The sequence below is a fragment of the Parus major genome, chromosome 2 (genome assembly GCF_001522545.3).
Source record: "Parus major isolate Abel chromosome 2, Parus_major1.1, whole genome shotgun sequence".
In the NCBI taxonomy this organism is placed as follows: Eukaryota; Metazoa; Chordata; class Aves; order Passeriformes; family Paridae; genus Parus; species Parus major.
The window spans coordinates 103,780,163-103,803,164 of NC_031769.1; the positions used below are offsets into that span (position 1 = coordinate 103,780,163).

At 39.1% G+C, this 23,002-nt stretch overlaps 1 protein-coding gene across 1 annotated transcript in view; it reads left to right on the forward strand.

The window, feature by feature from the left end:
- The window catches only part of COLEC12 (collectin subfamily member 12), a 92,323-nt gene that overhangs the window by 63,347 nt on the left and 5,974 nt on the right, over positions 1-23,002 (forward strand). The window contains exons 3-5 of the mRNA XM_015616472.3: positions 13,099-13,221; positions 18,412-18,510; positions 20,995-22,041. Coding sequence (XP_015471958.1) covers positions 13,099-13,221; positions 18,412-18,510; positions 20,995-22,041 — 1,269 coding nt within the window. The remainder of the gene's footprint in view (positions 1-13,098; positions 13,222-18,411; positions 18,511-20,994; positions 22,042-23,002) is intronic.

Here is a 23,002-nt window from a genome sequence, read left to right on the forward strand (position 1 = left end):
TGGGTCAAGGGTGTGATGTATTTCTCTGCTGGAGTTCAAAAGAGCAGCTGCAGTGTATGGCATAAATAACAGCAGATATTGGCCTCTTTGAGAGTGAAAAGGCAAGATATATTAACCCTGAAGTCAAATATTGACCCCAGATTTGTTTCAAGGTTGTTTTTTTTTTTCCTTCAAGGACCAATAAATCTTTGTATTTGGGGGGGTGGTGGTGGGGGGAAGATGAATGGAAATTCAAATTCAGTTTTGACACAAATATGGTCATTATTAGCGTATAAGTTCTTGCCACCTTTTACAGAAAGTTCAGAAAGGATTATTTTCTTTGTATTTTTAGTGATATAGCAAAACAAGGACACTGATTATTATAGACATTATTTGAGAACCTCAACATTCCTCTGAGAGCTAAAAGTGTGATAAAGTTACAAGTGTAGAAGAAGAATGGAAACCAGTGAGAAAGTTCCAAAGTAGGTTTGCAGTACAAAAGTCTTTGGCATTCACTTCAGGCAGAATAACTTTTCAAAATGAGTTTCGACATTGACTGTTTGAGTTCAGTGCTTCCTTCTTCCCTCTCTTTCCCTCTATATTCCCTGAATAGTTGTCCTCCAGATTTTCAGTTACCTTGGGTTCCTTTCACTGAAACACAAGTAATATTTGGTAATTACAAAAGTAATATTTGGGTTTGGGGTTTTTATTGCATGGGGTTGCACCTTTCACAAGAGCTTTTAATAATAGATTTATGTGTCAGCTAGGGGAAAAAAACCCCAAGGTTTCTTTTACAATTTTTTGTCTGAATTAAAATTTACAAATTCCCATTTGTAACTATAGATTTATATTATGCCTTCTGCCTTTTAATTAAAATGCCTTGGGATTTTGTCCATTAAAACACATACATTTTATAGTGGAAAGTTCTAAGTTTTTCATTTAGTCTTCTGGGTAAGAAAATTATTTTGTTCAATTTAAGCCTTTCACTGTCAGCCTCAATCCCCTGATAAAGCTTGTAGCAATGAGACTGAAATACATGGTAAGACTTGAGTCTTTCCAGACTAAAGACTAATAAATCATACTTCAATCCTGACTTAAGTCAGACCTTAAATCTGACTTAAAAGACTTGTAAGTCCTATGAGGCATGGCTGAGGGGGCTGGGGGTGTTTAGCCTGGAGAAAAGGAGGCTCAGGGGTGACTTTATCGCTCTCTACAAACACCTGAAAGGAGGCTGTAGCCAGCTGGGGGTCGGCCTCTTCTCCCGGGCAACAAGCGACAGGACCAGAGGACATGGCCTCAAGCTGTGTCCCCCTCCAAGGGAGGTTCAGTCTGGGCATCAGGAGGAATTTCTTCACCAAAAGGGTTGTCAGGTATTGGAATGGACTGCCCAGGGAGGTGGTGGAGTCACCATCCCTGGAGGTCCTCAAGAAACAACTGAATGTGGCACTCAGTGCCATGGTGTAGGTGACAAAGTGGAGATGGGTCAAAGGCTGGGCTCGATGAACTTGGAGCTCTTTTCCAACCAAAATGATTCTGTGATTCTGAGATTCTTAGTCTTCCATCTACAGATGTGGAATCTCAGGAGACCCTGGCCTCATGGCAGCTACCTTCCCCTTCTACTGCTCTGAAGACAGAGACCCTAAAACTGCCAGGCTCTGTTAAAAATTATTTTGCAAAGACTTGGTTTTCCATTATTTCATAAGCTATCAGGAAAAGGATTGTAACAAGGAATATATGCTTCAGGAAGATAATTATTTTTGCAGGTATTATTATTACTGTCGTTGACTTTGTAGAAATCCATTTATTGGATTTGTCAGCTTCTGTATTTTCTGGATTGCAGTAGAGTTTTCACCCACTTAACACAATGATTGCATTGACATTAGAAAGGCAGCAGGGTAGGTGCTATGTAGGCAGGTAATACTTTGTTGGCTAATTGTTGGTTAATTCCCTGTCTTTGTGACTGCAGTGCTCTGGATGTCCTTCTGCATGTCTTTTCCTCACTTGTAACCAGCAGATTTAATTCATCATTTCCCAGAATTTGTCAAGATAGTGCAGATTTGCTTACTGCTTTATTAGGAGGAAAAACTAATTACATTCGCCAGCCATGCTCCCACCTCTCTACAGGAAACTTCTTGTATAATTTACAGAATAAAAGTTTCCTCTCTAGGTAAGGGTGAATATTAACCAGGGAAAAATCCAGAAATTGTGATGGTATTAGGTGGAAAAAATCAATTTATCAGGGCTGTTTGCTCCTTATATTGCACAGTCATTACACATTGGCACAAGGGTTTCAAAAAATGTTCTGGTTGCCTGAGGAATTCATTCTAAGTCTGCTTTTTATCCAGGAAATTGGATGCTAATGAGGTGTGAATGAGCCAGGGTTAGGGAGCCTCAGGAGTCAGAGAAGCTAACAGGGCACAAGGAGACAGGAGAGGGGGAAAGGGGAACAACAAAATGAGAAAACTGAAAGATGGGAGCTGCATTGGGTCATAATAATTCCATAAAAACCTAGAGATCCAGCTTCACAGAGGAAAACTTCCACTTTGAAAAGATAAGATTCTGGAAGAGGAGGCAGAGGGGGAGGTTGATTATGTTGGAGGATGGAAACAGGATTTATTGTGTCTGCCATTAAGCCTGCAATATTTCTGTGGAAAAAGCCCTACCTTTAGCAAGTGGTTTTAGAAGGGCAGCGAGGTGAAAAATAAATCCAGGCCCTGACAGCTCCTCTCCTTTGGAGGTGATTTAATGCTGAGTCTCAATTCAGCTGAGGGGAGTAAGCAGCACACCTCCAGAGGAACTGTGCTTATACCTGGACATAATTTCTCTCCTGTAGTTGAACATTCAGCCTCGGGAACTTAGGAATTAATTTATAGTGAGTGGCTTTGTGACCTATGTTCAGTGCAGTGCCGATGAGAATCCTTTCTTCTCAGTTTGTTATTGGTATCTCAGCCAAGAGTTTTTGGTATCATAGGGAAAAGGCTAATCAGAAGTGGCAATTTGCATAATTAAAAGAGCAGAGCAGGCTTCTTTATACCCATTGTTTTGTGAACTCACTTTTTTGTGAGGTCCTACTGCATTCTTCCTCGTGGCCCTCTTCATTATTGGGGTCACCTTCCAAATAAGAGGTCTGTGTAACTGCTAAGTAACAGTATGTATAGAAACACTTTCACCTTTTCTTTTTTCACATACATTAACATATAAAATTCCAAATAATGTCCATAGAGAGGCTTTTTAGCTGGAAAAGAGGTAATTTTTATATCAGAGTGCTTCTTAATGAAGGCAACAGGAGCATTACCACTAAATCCAGAAAAGGGTGTATGAAGGTCTATATATTAATTTGAGGTGTCAAATCTTGATTTATTTTTTTTCAATTCCTTAATGCCAGCATTTATTGCAGTATTTCAGCTGGAATGTAATAAAACCTGTAGTTACAGATACAACTGCAGATTTTATATTCTGCATGAAGTTTGGTATACTTATTTAGTCTGAGGTGACTTTTTTTCCCTGCTGAAAACCTCATCCAAAGTATCTCTGTATTTTTCTCTAACAAAAAAAAGGTAAATATGGTTTTTATGCTATCAAATATGGTTGAAACTCTATTTTGTTCTGTTCCACTGGGTAGCAGATGAGAGAAAAAATCCTGATGAGAAAGGCATGCTGGTTATGCTTCTGAGTGAAAATTGGTTTAGATTCCTATGAGCTACAAGAGTCTAAAAGCACACTGTGCTGTAACACGTGGTATTTTACAATGCTCTTAAATGAATGACCTGCCTCAGCCATGTCAGAGGTGCATGTGTGCACAGAAACTTACATGGAACAGATGGCTGCCAAATACTTCCACTTAACTTGTGAAGGCACATAAAAAGTTTAATTTCTGTAGTTAAATGCATTTGTGGCAACATCAGTGGATACAGAAATGTTGCTTTGCTGGGCATGGCTGGAGTTCCCATTGTTTCTTGTTCTTTAAAACACCCAGTGTTTTTAGCATTCCCCTTAAATTTAAAATTTTCAGAAGATGGTAAAAGAACAGGTGAGAGCTTCCTGTGAAGAGGATCATTTCTGCACCTGTGCTCTGGATGACTTCACCCTGTCCTTGGTGAGTGGCCCTGCAGCACAGGAGGCACTGCTGTGGCTTTGGCACCTACCACACTCACAGCCATGGAGGGGATCATGTTGCCCTCTTCAAGAAATGTATCTCAAAAGCCACAAAGCATGGAGGTAACCACTTTTTCTGCTTACCATTTAGCACCATTACTAGGATCACTAACACCTGAATATGGTGTTATAAAATTAGAGAATCTTAGGGAAACTATACACTTTGGGTGAGTTACCTTTTTTCATCCTTTCAGTCAAATGTAAATTGAATTAAGTTTGAAAATTATGTAAATTAATCATCAAATTATATAATTTTAATTAGGATCTGTGTTTCATTAGGAAGCATATTTTTTTCAGAATGGAAGGCCTGGACTTTGACAAAAATGGCATTACTTTGCCATCTGGCAAAACCCTGAAAGACAGATCCCTTCTGTGACTTTGCTAATGCTTCATAACCTCTGGTTTTATTCAAATCATTGAATGGAATGTCTTCAGGTTGTCTTAGGAAGCTGTTTGTTTAGGAAGCAAAAATCTGGCTTTGATCTCCCTATAGATCTAGCTCTATTTCTTCTTGCAAATCAGTCTAAGTTCTTCTGTATTGAGACAGAGTTTGAGAGAGGCTCTTTATTGTCATGGATCATGGCTGTCTTGCCTGTCATTGAACAGGTCTTTAATTCATGCTTAATTTCTATCTTCTTTTAACTGTTCTAGTTTTTCTCTCATATTTTGAACAGCCTAATTTGATTTTTGGGTTTAGTTCCAGAGACATGCACTGAGTGATCCCTTACTTGATTTTCAGTAACTGAGGACAGACACATCTCTCTTGTTCCAGACAGTTATTTAGAAGCACCAGCATTTTCTGAGGGTTGTTCTGGTTTGAGTTTGTCCTTAAATCTAATAGCCTATGGGATTCTGGACCCTCTGCTGGTGTGATATTCTTACCACATTGTTATGGCTGGACCTTAAGCTATTGCAAATCAGTGATTTTTCATAAAATTCACCACACTGGTTCTTCAGCTCTGTTTGTAATATTTGCTTAACATACAGTTCAGATACTCAGCAGTCTTTGCTTACCCTGTGTTGTGGTTGGGCTTTTTGTATCCTTTCAATTAAAATATTTAGTGTTTAATCACAGTAGGACATTGTTTGGTAACACTATATAATTAAATGGTGGTGGTTGTTGAAGTGTATAATTAGCATTTCTGACAATTCATTGTGATTCTCTGGACTGCTGCAAAGATGAACAAAGCCAGAGAGAAAATGCTGGCTGGGTTATATAAATAAGTGAGAGATGATGGTCAGACTGAAAATGAGGGTTCTCCCCTCCTTTAATGAAAAGGTTTGTGTACATTACATAGAATAAAGTATTTCTTATGCTGAAAGCTTTCCAGAGATAATAGTGTTGGCCCTCTGAGGCTCTTTATTATGTCAGATGTGGGATTCTGATTTATGGGAAGTGGCCGCTGCCTCCAACAAACTCGGTCTGGTGTGTGGAGGAGAATTTGCTTGATGGCCCCTGTGTGCAGAGCTTTGGGCTGCAATGTGCAGATCATCAAGGGCTGGGTTTTCCCATGGTGTTCCAGAGAGGAAAATCCCTCCTGTTTACCAAAATACCCTGGACTTTTGGGACAAAGTGCACCCGTTCCACTTTAGGGGATGGGGACAGGGTGAGCCCTGCCAGCCTCAGCCCCAGCATTGCCCCCTCAGTGTTAAGAGTTGCTCTATAGAGGTGGGATTATGGAAGTCCTGGTGGAGTCTTTGATTTTCTGAAGTCTTAAGGAACAACTCCTCCCCACTTCTATTGTTTAGGAGTCTAGGAATCTGTTGTTCTCCTAGAATGCAAACTGAAAGTCCCACATAATTATATAGCTGCAAGAATCATAGAGCAGTCTGGGTTGCAGGGGACCCTTTAAGTTAGTCATCTAGCCCAAATGCTCTTCAGCAATCAAGGACTTCTTCATCAAGATCAGTTTGCTCAGACCCTGTTCACCCTAGCCTTTAATGTTTCCAGGGATGGGATATCTACCACCTCTCCGAGCAGCCTGTTCCTGTTTCACCACACTCGTAAAATCTTCCTTTTATCTAATATGAATCTACCTTCTTATCATTTAAAGCCATTTCCTCTTGTCCTATCACAAGAGGCCCTGCTAAAAAGTTTGTCCCCATCTTCTTTATCAGGCCCCCTTAAGTACTAAAAGGCCACAATAAAGTTCCTTTGAAGCCTTCTCTTCTCCAGGTTGAACAGTCCCCACTCTCTCATCCTGTCTTCGTAGAAGAGGTGCTCCAACCCTCCTGATCATCTTCTCTGGCCCCACTCCAACAGGTCCATGTCTTTCCTGTGCTGGGGACCCCAGAATTGTACACAGGTGGGGTCTCACCAGAGCAGAATAGAGTGGCAGAATCACCTCCCTCCACTACTGGCCACAGTGCTTTTGATGCAGCCCAGGATGTGTTTGGCTTTTTGGGCTGCAAGAGCACATTGCTAGCCCATGTCCAGCTTTTGTACACCAGCATCCCCAAGTCCTTCTTGGCAGGGCTGCTCTTGATCTGCTCATGCCCCATCCTATGTTGATATATACCAGGGATTGCCCCAACCTTGTACTTGGAAAAAAAAATGGGCAGCAGGTGAATAAGAAATCTTGAATGTGAAGTTCAGGATAAAATGGCAGGGAACTGGTACCACTGGCCGTGGTAGGGGCTGTACAGCCTCATGAGGCACAAATTCTCAGACTGGGCTTTTGAGGTATTTTCTTCTCTCCAGAGGTTATTTGCACCAGCTGCCAGCTGTGTAGCAGGGCAATCAGATTATGCTGGACACTGTAGAAACCTGTGGAGATGGTTTGCATTGGGTCCATTTATTTATTAATTTTTGAAGAAAGAAGCTCTGTGTCTTGTAGTGTTTATTTGAAATATAGAGTGGCTGTTTCAGCCTGTCTTGCTGCCATGCTTCATGATTTTCCACCTGGCATAGAAAAACTGGCACAAGTTAGGTGAGTACATGCCCACTGCTTAGAGTTCGAGTTTAGCTACTCTAATTGCTTCCTAATAAATAACCAGAAACTTTTTCAAAGGAAGAATAGCTTGCATTTATCCCTATTTGATTACAAAACCAGAAGCAGAACTAGCAAATTCCAGAAGAAGTGACAGCATGTTTGTGCTAAATGTTTTTTCCAATGGCATTGTAAAAATCTGACTATTAAGTTAAGCAGGCTGTTGCAATCCACCTGCCCACAAGCCAGCACTGCACTATTTGGGTGAGCAGGACCATTGCCATTGTGGAGACAGGGCTTGCCAAAACTGTGGAATGGGAGGAGGTGTGGACCTTTACATATTAGCTAGGAAACATGTAGGGTTGTCTATTTATGTGTAGTTCAAATTACGGCTTTTACAGTATGAGAATATACTCTAAACTGAAGAAATTAGTTTTGTCTCAAAGAATAATTTAAAAAGGCATGAGGCAGTTTCAAATGTTGTCATTTGTGACCATTATAAAGAACAATTGCTTTCTGGAGTGGGCCAGCTTAAGGAACCATCGAATCATCAGTTTTGCTTACTGCAACAAAACCATTCCTGAAGGATCATGGGAATTGTTTTCATGATGGGTAGGTTAATAACCTGTGACACAATACAAAAGAGAAGACAAAAATCTCACTGTGAATTTTGTAGCTGGCTGGATCCAGTAATCTCAAACCTATACAAAGCTATTGTTGTCAAAGATGCTGTTGCCTGCTTTTTCTTAGTGTGCTGATACAATATGCTGGGGTTTTGTCGTTACCAAAGCTCTGTAAAAAACATACACACACACATTTTTCCACATATTTGAACATAAATGTGTTTGTGTATATGTATATATGAAAACAGTTACATGCCTGAACTTTAAAATCCTCTCTGTCCTATGAGACGAGCTTATTTTCACAACTGCTAGTCATGCATATTAGTAAACACCTACCATTTTACACTTGGGTGCCTGAACTTAAGCACTTACAGCCAGGTTTTTCAAAACATATTGATATTTAAACCTAGAGATGGATTCCTCATGGGATCACCTACTTTTGCTAGTGAGATAGACACCACGGGGAGCTTGTTGCGACTCAGCAATGTTAATTACCTCTCAGTATTTGACTCCTAGTTACACATTGAATCACAGAATTGTTCATGTTGGAAGGGAACTCAAATATCATGTAGTTTCTGCCTCCCTGCTATGGGCAGGAGGCCTGAATTAGATGTTTAAATATGGTTTGCTCAGGTCCCTTTAAATATAGGTATTAGATCCACTGCTGTTTTGAAAACATTAACTTTGTGAAAACAGTCATTTGAAGGCTGCAAACTAGGCTTGCAGTCTTCCTTCTGAAATTCAAGGATGTTATCTCTTTGCAGTGAATCACACTGGGGAAAATCCCTCCAAACTAATGTATTTTGATTTCCTGCACTACATTTCTTTATCTTATCATTCTTATTCTTATTTCTTGTCAGGGTTATGAAGGAAACCTTGCATCTTTGTCAAAATTGATTTGTTAGCAGAAATACTATGAGGCCACCTATGATCCTGCAGCCAGAGCCAAGAAAATAACAGAGAGGAAAATACTTGTAAGAGAATTATTCAGAAAAAAAAAAAGAAAGAAAAAAGTGTGTCTATGTCATATTCCAGTGTTCAAAGCTGTGCTCCTGAAGTGTAATACAGTGGAGGAGTCAGGGATTTTGTAAGGTGGTTACAAAGAGCAAAGATATTTAGTCTCCCATTAAAGCCATGGAACAAAACAACAACAAAAATCCCCCAAACAAATAAAACCCAAAAAAAAAACAGCTTCTCCTTCGGCAAAACCTCTTCTTGGAGCCCAAAAAGAATCTGCAGATGTATACCCCCTGCATGAGAACAAAGTCTTCAGTCACTGGAATGCAATGCTATAAAAACAAATACTACAAAGCCTGGTAACAGGGGGATGTCTCACTTGCATATTTTTTTGTGAGCATTTTGGTTTGCAGAGAAGGGGGTCCCCAAAGCATGTGAGCCAGCAGGATCTCTTTGTACTAGGTTGCTGTCTGTTTGGCCAGATGTCTTCCCAACAGTGAGGCAGAAAAACCAGAGCTCTTATTAAAATAAGTCAGGGAAAGGAATGGAAAAAAGCATGTGTCCAGTGAAATGAGGCACATTGTGTCCCATCTGATATTTATTAAATATTGATCAAATTGGCAGTGAGAAATGCACGTCATGTGGTAGTGACCCCAGCTCCCTGGGTTTGGAAGTCAGTGACAAATGTCTGGGAGCAGACCAACATTGAAAACACGTGTACAGGACACAGGGAGAAGTGTGCTGCACTAGGAGCATCACTAACAAATGGAGAAGAGCTGGCTTCTGCCAAGAACACCCTTTTGTAGGTTTTACATTTGTTCTGTCAATGGGATATGTGTGTAAGGTCTTTCCATTTAGTGTAGAGCTTTCTAGATGAGACGTGATAAATCTCTTGGAAGAATTCTGAACTTTATGTCAGTCATAACAGCAAGAAGTCTAGTGGATAAAATTGGAGAAATTCTGCCAAATTAAAGCCCGAGCATGGGCTCTTTTGAACCTCATCTCACAGCTTTTGTGGTAAACCTGCATGATTTTATGCCAGCCTGCTGGATTTTGTGTAATCACAGTAACCATTTTTAATTGTGTTCCATTTGTTGTTGCCTAATATTTTGGCTATCACATCTTTTCAGAAGAAGCTTTGAATAAAAATGTGTCCTCACAACATGGGCTAAATGCATCTCCTATATCAGATCAATCTTATTTGGGCATGATCCTTAAGGAAGGTAGTGGGAAAGAATAACAGGGCAACTTGAGGTCAGAGTGTGTGCTGGGGAGTTTGGGGAGTCCTGGTTACACTGTATTTAATTCCTATACTGAGAGGATTGCATTCCTGGCTTTTGCCTTTGCATATAGCCTGATATATTTAATTGCTCAGAAAGACATCAGAATGGGTCTTCCACATCTTTTCTTCAAGGGGTACCTATATCTTTGGTATTTCTCTAGTAGTTTTTATATGTTTAGTAAACTAGAAGTTCACATGTTGCTAGCAGCAGAGTTAAGCACTACATGTTTGCAATAAAGAACAGATATAATTTCTCTGAAAGACTTTACTGCATCCTAGGTAAAAGAAAACAAAGGAGCCTATTAGAGCTCCCTGGTTTTTCACTCCAGCCCTGGACCCAGGTCATGTTAGATGAGGGTAGCAGGAGTTCATTGGCAGTCAGATGTAATTTTAGGCTGACAGGCAGAAAGCCCCAGTAAGGAATGCAATACACAGTTCCAGGCCAGTTAGTTAATGGAATCACTCCAGCCTGTATGATGGTTTTAGTATGATGTGCCTGTGTTATTGGTACCAACTGTGCTGGACTGTTAAAGGATGGAAAGGTCTGGATTTTGTTGGGGTGCTGTTCTGATGTCAGTTTGAAGTACACTGAAACTAAAAAAGTTCTGAAAAGTCGAAGTGCTGTTTAATTGAAGCAGAGGTAGAGAGGGTTGAGACAAGTGAAAATAGATCCCTGTGAAGCACTGGGACAGACATGATGCTTGATGCTGAACTGCAATACATCCAGTGACATTGATGAAGTTTCAGCTCGTTACACTACCCAGGAAGCTGGAGTACAGTGACAGAAAGCAGGTCATGTCATAAAATGAGTAATCTTAATATGAGACAGTTATCAAGTGAAACTTTTCATTGTGCAATTGCTGCCAAAGGCTTTGTTTTTACTTCTGCCTTTCTCTGTGTTTTGTACCTCTGCAGTCCATCATTCTTCCCAGATAAGGATCTAGGCCTGCTTCAATTAACATTAAAATAAGAAGGATCAAGCTTTCTGTTTATCTGTGTATGTAGAAAGTGAATATGATGTGAGTTTTGCCCCGAGTTTGTTTTTGGATATGTGAGACTTTCAAAGACAACCAAATTGGAATCTGAATTTCAAACCCTTCAGCAAAGGAGCCTTGCATTTAGGGCACAGGGGCTCAATGAGCCCAGTAGCACCAGCTAAGACCAGCAAAATGGTGCTCTAGACACCACCAAGTTCCTACTGTGAAATCATTTCAGTCTCTGAATACCTATTGCAAACCTTTAGAAAACTGCACTTTCCCTTTCCTGCTTTTTCAGCAATTAGAGCTTCCTCACCAGCAAACTCCATGAGACTGTAAAGCAAAGAAAGCAAGCCAGCCCATGCATCAGGATCCATAAGCTAACCTGACTACTGAATTATGGATCCTTCACTTTTTCTTTGGTGGTGCAGGAGTTACCACCCTTGCAAATCTATGTCACCAGTAAGTGGGCTATGCAACTGCCTGTCTCTGTGCCAGCTCCCTCCCTTCCCACCTCACAGGCAGAAGAGAAGCCTTTACCCTCTGGAATTTCTGTTCTTGAGTTTATGCTTACAAGCCTTTGTCTCATTTTCCCATAATGTTCTTGAAAAAAGAACCAGATGTTGCCAGCTTGTCTTGTGCCTAAACCACAAGGAACCCAAATCTATGACATCACTTTCATCACATGGCAACAGAATGTGATGTCACACCTAAAAAGTTTAGAAAAAACATGTGATGATGTAATGTGGAAAAGACCTGCAAAAGATTTCTGCCTTAGCCACAGTGAGTATATGTGCAGAGAGGATTGAAAAAAATGCTTTGTCACATAAACTTTGTATAAATCCTCTTCCTCAGTCATTCCAATATGGTAATCCTTCCTTCTTTAAGTACCTTAGGTTTAAAGGAAGTCATTGGAAAATATCATTGGAGAGAGAAATGCAGTTGACTTAACTCATTATGTTGGTCACCCATCCTTCTTGAACCCAGAGAAAGTGCCCTGTGCTTTTCTCTTAAAAAAAAAATGAAAAACAAAAAAACACTCTGCAGAAGGTCATGAGTTTGGAAAAGTAAAATCATCTGTGCATTAGGCCACAGGGGAAATATAAGTTACTCATAAAAAGCTACAGAGCAAGTTTTGATTAGTTAAGTAATCTGGTACATAGAATTTATTAGAGCTTAAAGCTTTCCTGTGGGACTCCCCTAATAGTACACAAATAGAGTGAAATATCAAAGAAATGCATTTTCTGACAGACACAGAAAGTTATATTAATCCTGGCCTGCTTAACAGACATTACAAAAACGGATAAATCCCACCTATTTCTTCCAGCACATCAGTCCAGTTTTCAGGTTTTTACACATTTGTGCTTCTGATTAATAATCTATTCTTCCAAAGCTCTTGAGCTATTCCCAGGGAGCTCAAAAGAAGAAAGTTGACTCAAAGATATCAAGACGTTCTGAAAAAAAGTTTGAGTATAGAATAGTAAAGCTCTGTTTTCTTTCATCAATTTGAGGGCATTTTTCTTAAACTTGTCCACAAAGAGAAATTCACCAGCATTTTTTCTGTGGATGTAAGGATGGCTGTGTCAGTAAAGCACCCCTTCTTTTCTGTGGAAATAATATTCTCCAGAGCCCCCCAAAAATATGCAAAAAGTGTCTCTCATTGTGGAAAGAAAGTGTTTGCATGGCAACTATCTGTGGTGATTGTTACAAAGCAGAACTATTCCTACCAGGTTTTCACAGTGCTCTCTTATTTCTGTGGATTTTTTCTACCAGAACATTTGTTGTGTCTTATTGCCCCCACAGGGATACCAAATGCTAAGAAAGAGCTGCTGCAGTGTGATGCATCTCCTCTGCCAGGAGATGCTAATAAAGGTTTTATTTCCAAAGCTCACCAGTCTTGTTAGCACAATCAGAAAATAGCCATCTCTCAGGAAAGCCACAGGTTTTCCAGTGAAGCAGAACCTATTTCTCTTACACATGCTGAAATCCCAAAGTAGTTGTTTGACTGAGCGGATATTTTAACCACCATGATGTTTTATCCTGGCAGCATAGGCAAATAGGCACCCCATACATAAACATCATCTGCTTAGATAAATAATTTGCTCTTTAGAAAACAGAGGAAAGGAAATGGGGAAACAAACCCAGCAATGTGTTCTTTGCCATTGTTTTAAATTTCTTTTTATCTTCTGTTGCAGGTATTCAGGAGGGGAGCCAATGTACCAAGTGTAAAAATAACTGGGCACTGAAGTTCTCCATCATCTTATTATACATTTTATGTGCCTTGTTAACAATCACAGTAGCCATTCTGGGATACAAAGGTATGTATGCATTGAGACCAACATTTTACTTTCAGACAGGAGTCCAAACACATTGCTAGCCAATTTGTCACGTTTTAGCCTAAATATCAATGGGCAATGTTGGCTTTTTGTACATACATAACGAACTACAACCTTAGAATTTCACTTTCAAATAATTTTGAAATTTTGAAACTAGATTAGACATTTGAAAGCAAAGTTAAAACAAAATGATCATTCCTCCACCCAGAAGGAGTACTGGAAGATGCAAAGCTATGTAACATGTGCAACAGCCCTGAATATCTTACTAATATATTATTTATCATAGGAACAAAATGTAGTATCAATATTACTTTGAAATATCTGGAAGAAGAAAAACCAGGAGGTTTCAGTGTATTGACTATCCACAGTAACTGTGATGAACAAGACATTTAGACATTTTTAACAGTAATTTCAAAGATTCTGGTAGTTGAGAAACCCAGTAATGGAGAGAATTTCATTGTGCAAGTTACTGGCTGGGCACATTGGGAAACATGGCTAAAAATTCCCATAAATCTTTATCACAAATTTACTATAGCCACTTAGGCATTTATAGAACTGTTTTGATATAAATACCTGCTTATTGTGCAGTTACAGGTATAATACATTAATGAATGTGAATTTCTTGTGTGAAAAGGAACGCAAACAACATCACTGTGAGCATTATAACAGGGCTTCACAGCTTGTTGCAGAGAAAACCAAACTAGCTCTAAACTACCTGAGTATGGCTCTGAGAGTAGCTTCAGAGCCCCTCCAAGCAGCTAGGTAAATATTCATGTGATTAGCATGCAGTGCATCCTGTGCTGCCAACAGCTGCGCTCATAGCACAGCTGACATCACCTCTGGTCCTTTGCCAGGGAAAGGAAAGGAAATTGTAGAAATAGAAAGGATAAATAATTATTTAAGAGGATTTGGCACAGTTTTGAGTGGGAGAAAATTAAAGCTATTTGGTTTAGATGGAAGATTTATCCAGGGAGAAGAGAGAATATGAGGAATAGATAGAGAGATTTAGGTAATCCTGTTTCATGATAAAGAAGACAGAAAGTGGCAAATTTACATCAAATGAAAAAAAAATGCAGTACATGTATGTGTATACATCTCCTGAATTAACTGGTCTCTGGAAGTCAGATTTTAAGGGACAAAAAACCTTCCAGGATTCAAAAACTTATTCTTGATCTATAAATATAAGATCATTTGGTCACAGGGATTAGGGGAAGCCTTTTGCAGATATAAATCTACAGAGATCTGCTTACATCAGATGAGAATGGGATCTTCCCAAACTTAACCCAGCCACTAAATGACGGGGATTTAGCAGAATTTCCCTCAAGAGTTTTATGTAAGGCTGTCAGTTCTGGGGCTTCCCAAAAGACTCAGCCCTCACTCTGCATCAGATGCAGAATATCTGTTTGAGAGACTACTGCTCTTTATCTTGCTTTGGCAAATGATTACATGAGTGGAGGAAGCAGTAGCAATAAGGAATCTGTCTAGAAGACTTTTTGAGGAGTTTGTCTTCCTCATTTCAATTTAATTTTCAAGCTTCTTTCTCTATAGGAGCCCCTAGCACCATCTTTTCCCCAGGCTTTGCTTTCTTCTTGAGGCTCAAACTTTGCTTCAGTCATTTCCAAACTTCATTCTTAAAATGAGCAGTCATTCACTAGGGATGATTCTTTCTGTCATAGCAGTACAAAATCACAGCTATCCAGGACAAGGACAAAAGAATTCCCTCTTTCACAAATAAATGTAAAAGGGATTGTAGGAAGGTGGATAATGCATATCTTGACCCTAAGACATTTTGGTGACCACTGCTCCACTGCTCACCAGCTTGGTGACTGCAACATTTGGATGCCAAGGAAAAGAGGCAAAGGGACAAAAGTCTTGTTGAATCCAAGTATTCCTTCTGTAACACCAATGTTAATGTAAATGTAAATGCAGTAAATGTTCATTTGTCAGGTATTAATTCTGCCCTTTGTACCTGCAGTTTAAGTGCCTTGTCTTCAAGGTACACACGTGCTGATTTGCAGGGAAAACAAAAATTAGATAAAACTCCAGCTGACAGTACATATTCAAATAAATTACTGCAATAGTTTTGATTCTTGAGAAAGGATCAGACCTAAAAGGGAGAACAAAACTCAGAATACAAGTATAGAGTTCTTGAACTTGCCTCTCTGTATCAGAATTTGGCTTGTCTTTTTTACTGCAATATTACAGTGAAAGAAGGAATTCTGCTGGCATCAGGGATTCTTTCAGTCTCTTAGCTAAGTTTCCATTAAATTTGCCTGCCACACTTATGTTTATAAAGCCCAAAACTACTTTTAAAACTTTAATTTCCTACTTCGCATTTAAATATCCTTTGTGATTTAAAACATTAAAACTAGTAATCAGTGAATTAAATATGGCAAGCAAAAAAGTAACTCAATGGGAGGCAAAGTCAACACAGAACAAACCTCCAAACTAGTGGTAAAAATTACATAGTATGTTTGAGAAACCCGAAACCAAAACATGAATGAATAACATGAATAACAGGGAAACAAAACATGAAGGAATAACAAGTCAAGTTTAGTATTCTGCTTTGAGAAGACAAATTATTCTTTAAAACACGAATAAAGCAATCTGTAATTTTTGCACATACTTGATGTGTATGTGCAAGGAGGCTAAGATCCCATCCCAGTATAAAGCAAATACTTGCATTGGTTTATCTATGGGATGGCAGCTTAGCCCTAGAGCTAACCCTGCAGTCTTTTTTGCAGAGACCTCTTCTGTTTCTGCTGCTGGAGTTGGGTGGTTTGGGAGGTTTTTTTCACTTTGAACAATGAAAATACCATATGCTGTTGTATAATTACTTCTTTTTATTTTAACTGCCAGACTACTACTTATTGATAGGATTACTACTGTTTTCATTTGCTTTGGACTCTTCAGGGTTATATTTTAACTCAAGCTTCCAGGGTTAGATTTCATTCAACCATGAAAACATACTTGTTATATGATTGTTTAGTTTTACAAACTTCAGATCTGAAGTACAAACTGCATTCATTTGGACAGCAAAATGAAGAAATTACATTTTCTTTTAATTACTGATAATATATATTAATTTTCCAACTCCAAGTGTGTTGTCTAACTGTGGAAAACAGTTAAATATTACACTAAATCTGAATTAACAAGAGCCATAGGTGATGTGACACTGCTAGTCAAGGCACTGGTTCAGCAGAAACACTTGAATTAGGCCTGCTTTTTAAATACAGATGATTTCATAAGGTCCTTCTAAGTGCCCAGAGTGAGCCATGCCCTGGCAGTGACTATCTGTAGACAAAACAGACTGAATAAGGAGGTGCCTAGAGCCGGAAGGAAAAGCCAACTCCTCAGTGTCACTGCATGTGATGCATAGGTTTATACAGATACCAGTGGAGTGTCAGAAGTAGCTGAAGGACCTTTGCTCTTCTGGGCTCCAGCCTGGAAGACAGCAGGGCAGGACAAACAGAGAATCAACTCTGTCTTCATTTAGGAAAAATGGCATGTAGCATTTTGGCAACTTTAATGGGCAAAAGAACCAGTGAAAAATTAGTGTTATAATGGGGAGAAAAATGCTTTCTAAAGCAGAAGTTATTGAGCAACTGTCCCTCTGAAAAAGCAAAGCCATTATTGTAGCCTGGGTCTGGTGTTTAGCAAGCAATCTGTCATCATCTCAAATACAGAAAGCCACACTCTGACTGACTGCACACACAGTAGAGTCTCTTTTTTACTGGCTTATTAGCAGCCTAGGAAGGAGCAGGCAGACAATTCACCAAAGGGTGTATGGTCTCTCTGAAGACCCTGAAACTTTTTCTCTGTTGTAACTCCTCAGTGCTATTGCATCAGATAGTCTTGGTCTGTTTTTCTCATGTTGGTTTTGGGGATGCAAGGAGGTAAAAGCCTCCTGTGTAACTGTGATACCCAGAATCAGAAAAACAAATGCAAAAGTTAATAAAGAAGGAGCACCTGATAGACTACACTTTAAAGGTGTGGGATTCATGTAGTCACTCATGAGCAGCAAAACATCCCTAAATTTCACTTCTTGTGAAAACCCAAATCTTTACATAGCAACATTTTTTATGAAACTCTTTCCTAGCTGCAGACCATTCCACAAACAGAAAGAATTAGAGGTACCCCTACTCCACACAGGTTTACAGAACCTCAAAACATGGGAAACATTTTATTTCTTCTGTTTGAACTGAGCTGGCGTAATAACTTGTGTAGCCCCTCCCAGGGCTGTTTACAGACCCATTCTGCTCCCAGTGAAGCAAAATAATCTAAATAATCTCATGATGAGAAACAATTTCTACCCTTGTGGCTTGAATGCAAAAGGCTATTAGACAAAGTTTTATGTGAAAGCTGTAGGCTACCTCTAACCTTGCAAGTGTTTCACATTTTTGCCACTGGAAGACAATTCAGGCTGTTTATTTGTTGCTCTGCTTTTTCCATTTCAATATTAATCTCATCAAATAATTGAATGTCTCAGTGACAAGAAAAGTACTCAGGCGTTGCAAAACAAAAGGCACATCAGTCATAAATCTGCACTTCCTGAATGACCATCCTTTCAATCCTAATGAGGCAGAATCATTTCAAGACTGTTTTGTGTGATCTGTACCATTATAAATATGTTTAAACCCCCTGAAATATGTAGTAGTTACTGTCTCAGTCCTAAATTTGCTATCCAGGTAGCAACTTTTAATGATGGAAAGGCACAAGAAAAAAAAAATTCTTTTTAAGGAGAAGTGGCTCATAGCAAAATTAAAGGAAGTCTTCTTTCACACAATCAGTTCTCCTTTGCCACAAAGCACTGTCCTTGAAGCATGGAAATACTGTTAAAAGAAAAGGGCATTGTTTGCAAGGAAAACCCACAAAGAGGGATTTCCTCATTCAGGAGAGAGATTTCTCATGGGCAAAAAAAAATGTTTAGGGACTGCTGGCAGACTGAAGAAGTAGAAGAATTCTGGGTCCACCTGCACATAGGATCTCATGCTTCCAACATTTCACAGAGCAACAGCAGAGTGTAATGGCAAGCAAGGCAATTTTAAGGTGTTCTATTTTTTTACTGTTTGCTGGTAGTGGGGTGGGGTTTTGTTTGCTTTATTGTCTACTAGTCTTTTTTCACAATTTCCCTTTTCTTCTTTCCATAACATACTGTTCTCTCTCCCCTAGTTGTAGAAAAAATGGACAATGTGACAGGTGGCCTGGAAACATCCCACAGAAGATACACAGAAAAGCTTACAGAAGTGGAGAGTGATCTGAAGAAATTAGGTAATCTACACACAAGCAAAGTCCTTTTGTATTATGGACCTGGGATGTTCTCCTGGCAGATTGAGGCAGGAAATTTGTCTGAAAAATCTCTCCCTATGACAAGATACAGTACTTCCATTCCAGTTCCTCAAGTATGTGGGAAAATACTTTAAATTAGTTCAGATCAGCTCTACTTAGAAGAACTTTCTAAGAATACTTCCCACTGAAGTCACTCTGAAAGCATTTATACTTAAATAAAGAGACACTTATATATCCTCAGGAGAGAATCTTCTCTGAGGTAGAGATATAAAACATTAGCAGAAGCTGTTCTACAGCACAAAAGATTCTACATAAAATGAGCCCCTGTCACCCAGTCATCTTGATGCTGTTTTAGCAACTAAGATTCAAAACTGAAGGCCATTTTACAAGGTACACAAATAAGCAGCTATTCAAAATTCTTCTGTCTGAGGCAAGTGTATTACTTCCATAAATTATTTCTTGATCATCTAAGGAAATACAGGACATAAGATTGTTATCTGTTTGGGTCTACCCCAAGTGCTATCAAAGTTTTCAATTTTCAGGAAGATGTAAAAAAAAAAAATCATGGATAAAGATTCTACTCTCTAAGTGTACCTTTTTACTTTTCTTCCTATACATAGACATAAAGTTTTTAATATAGAAGTATTAATATACACATACATGCATGTGATTCTTGAAATAAATTTGTCTCGTTTTGTAAACCATATATTGAGACAGGTATTTCTAGGAAAACTTCCTTGCTTTCAGCTTGATTATAAATTTTTACAACTTTTTTCCCTCAAAAAGGAGCTGGCTTCTAAAGTATTTACACACTGCATTTAGTTCAAAGATGTGGGGTAATTCAGTGACATGTTCTTTTAATGACATATCTACAGAAGTAAATGTTATACTTTAAAGCTCATGCAGCCTTTTGGATTCTATTTGGGTTATTATATTATGCTGATTAAATTTTCACAACTTGGAGCACTTCTGCTTTTTTCATGCCCGTACATTTTTACATGCTGCTGGGTGGGTGCCCAGTGAGATGCTCAGGATCATCAGTTCTCATTTAAGTGGACTTGCCTTGGAGGAAGTTAGGAATGTTCTGGAGCAGTTTGAGTAGGGGACATAAAAGTAAGAGAAGTGCTGTAGAGCCAGGAAAGATAAAAGCATGTGGTGAATGGAAGACAGGCCTTCAGGGATTAGCTGTATGTGGACCTGGCAGTTGTCAGAGCTGTGTGAGGAACACAGTATAATTTGAGCTATAGCCAAGAAGTAAACACAGAGTCAGAACTGAGAAGATCTGGGAGTGAGAGAAGCGGCAGGGAGAGGAACTGTGCTCAGGAAAATGTCCATCCGCAAAAGACTCCATAAACACTTCAGGCTGTGGTCTCACAAGCCATCATTTGACATTTGCCATCATGACTCATTCAATCACACCAGACAAAAGCACCATACACAGCTGTATTCACTGTAATTTATGAAAACCATACTGCTCTCTCTTGGCATCATCTGAAATTATGGACTTCAGACTGTCTAATTCATAAATATAGCTACACTTAGATGAGGACAAAAATATATGGACTGTGAGCAGGATAGTGAAGTGATTGAGGTCAAGCAAGGGAGTCTTCCCTGAAGGCAAGTGTTGACTGCTTATTTCCTTGGTTTCTATGTCCTGGATGTTAGGCTGTGCAATCTCAAATGCTTTATCATACTCGAACAAGTTTCCAAAAGTATTCCATAGGGCAATGTAAGCACAAGCAGAGATGTTCCTCAAAGATTTGAGGTTTTGCCTTCCTCAAAATCAGAACATGAGGAAATAATAAAGGCAAAATAAATGTCATTAAAAGCAATAGTAATGTGTTAGAGAGAAAACCAGAAATATGTCTTATCCTGACATATCTGAAATAAACTGGTGGCAAAGCTTTTGTCTCTAACCCAGATTGTTTTAAAGTAAGTATGAGAGTTACTTAAAACTAAACTCAAGATTTTAAAAATTTGAACTTTGTGTACTAAATCACAATGAAGGTATTTCACTTGTAATGAAAAGGAAGAAGAAAACATGAACAGATAAAATAAACTTCTGAGCTTTCAGCAAAATCCAGTTGTAACTTCAAAACCTACACTTGCTGATACCTGTTTAGTATTTTGAATTCTGTTTCCCATTTGGTTTTCATTCAGAACACAGCATTCTTGACTGTATATACCCATCAGTTTTTAGCCATAGTTTTTCCTATTTGTGATGACAGAATCACCGTTTTGTTCTCCTCAACAAGACACAAGGTCTCCATCAATTCCTCTGCTTTTTTTCTCTGTCTAGAGACAGAACTTTGCTTAGTGGTTTCTTTTTGCTGGAAAAGATAGCATAGAAGTTCTACCGAACAGTTTGACAGCCGGACTGTTCTTAAAATACAGTATGCTGTTTTAGACTGTGTTTATAAAAACCGTAAAACTTTTCCATTTTTATTTTTTTTTCATCTACAACAGATGACCAAGCCGGACAAAAAGCCTTGAATACTAACACTGAACTGTCCAGCTTCAGATCTGACATTCTGGCTCTTCGTCAGCAACTTCATGACATTGCAGAAAAAACTACCAGAAACAAAGACACACTGGAGAAGCTGCAAGAGTCTGGAAATGTGCTAGATGATAGACAGAACCAAATGAAAAGTGCCTTAGATAGTAACTCTTTCATGATCGTCAGTGTCAATAAGACTCTTCAGGCATATACTGGCTATATCAACAATCTTCAACAAGACACAAGTAATATACAAACAAACCTGCAAAGCCAAGAGCATTCTCATAATGTGCTCATCATGAGCCTGAACAACTTAAACCTGACTCAAATACAGCAAAGAAATCTTATCAGTGTCTTACAGAAGTCAATGGAAGATACAAGCTCGGCTATTGTAAGAATCAGGAATGACTTTCAAAATCTGCAGCAGGTTGTCCTTCAGGCCCGGAAGGACACTGACTGGCTTAAGGAGAAAGTACACAATTTACAGGCTTTGGCTGCCAACAACTCAGCAATGGCAAAAGCCAATAATGATACACTTGAAGACATGAACAATCAGCTCAGCTCCTTCAGTGGGCAGATGGAGAACATCACCACAATTGCCCAAGCCAACGAACAAAGTCTAAAGGATCTCCAGGAACAGCATAAAGGAGATGAAAACAGAACTGCTGCCAGATTCAGCCATCTAGAAGAAAGGTTCCAGGTCTTTGAAACAGATATAGTCAATATCATCAACAACATCAGCTACACTGCTCATCACCTACGGACACTCTCGGGCGATCTCAATGAGGTCAGGACAACTTGTACAGACACCTTAAGTAAACACTCAGATGAGCTGATTTTTATGAACAGCACGCTAGCCAATATTCGCATAGACTCTGCATCTCTCAAAGTGCAACAGGATTTGATGAGGTCAAGGTTAGATGTTGAAGTTGCCAATTTGTCAGTAATCATGGAAGAAATGAAGCTGGTGGATTCCAAACATGGCCAGCTCATCAAGAACTTCACTATCCTACAAGGTATGCAGCTTCCTTAATGATTGTGTGCTGAATTCTCGCTTGCATTACTTCTTTAGTTCTGTGGAAGTTAGTGCATGCTGGTACAGAGTCCTGGTGTTTTCCATTATCTAATCCTAAAGTTTGGAAATGTACATGTAGCTTGAATTTTCTGTAGTAATTTTTCTATGCCTTTGTTACATAGCTAAAATGAGGATGTTGTGAAAGAAGGTTCTGACTTAGCAAAATTTTATTCTGTCTGACTGACTGACTGGATCTGCTTTTGATTTAGTTTCTAAAATAAGTGAGTGAAGGTGTGGAACCTCAATAAACCAATCCCCAGTAAGGAGGAAATGGCTTAAAAATATATGTTGGACTATTCCCAGAAAGGTCCACCCTTACTGAAAAACAAGTTGCTATTTCACTTTAAGCCAGTTGTTAGCCTGCCAGAAAACATCCTACTTTGCTTAGTTTTTAATCCTGGGATATTTTATTTTCTCCAGAAATGAATAGCATCAGGTTTAGGAGGTTTCTTCCAGCCAAATATTATCCCAAATGAAAAGAACACTCATATTTCCAATCACATGTGAACCAGTCTAAAACTCTAATCACAAATATAAATCCATTGCTTCAAATAAACTAAGGCTGCAATAGAGCCAAGATTATATGTCAGTAACCTTAACCGTTCTCATTTCAACCAGGCCTAAATGATTCCAGCTTGGAAATCTATCTCTGGAGGAGTTTGAATTATGTAGATTGGTACTGGGGGTGGGGAGGTTTTGACAAGGGATTTGCTCATCCATGAACAGAATCCCAAATTGTTTTGCTGTTTATTGCTGTCACAGTATTGCCATTTCCTGTCATGGGTTATTGTTCCCTATCTTGTTAGAGCTGGTCTTTCCCATTGCTAGCCTTTTGCTAGCTGTCCATCGTTTTGTCTCTTTTTGACACCCCATTATTGACAGACCAACAAACAGGATCAGGA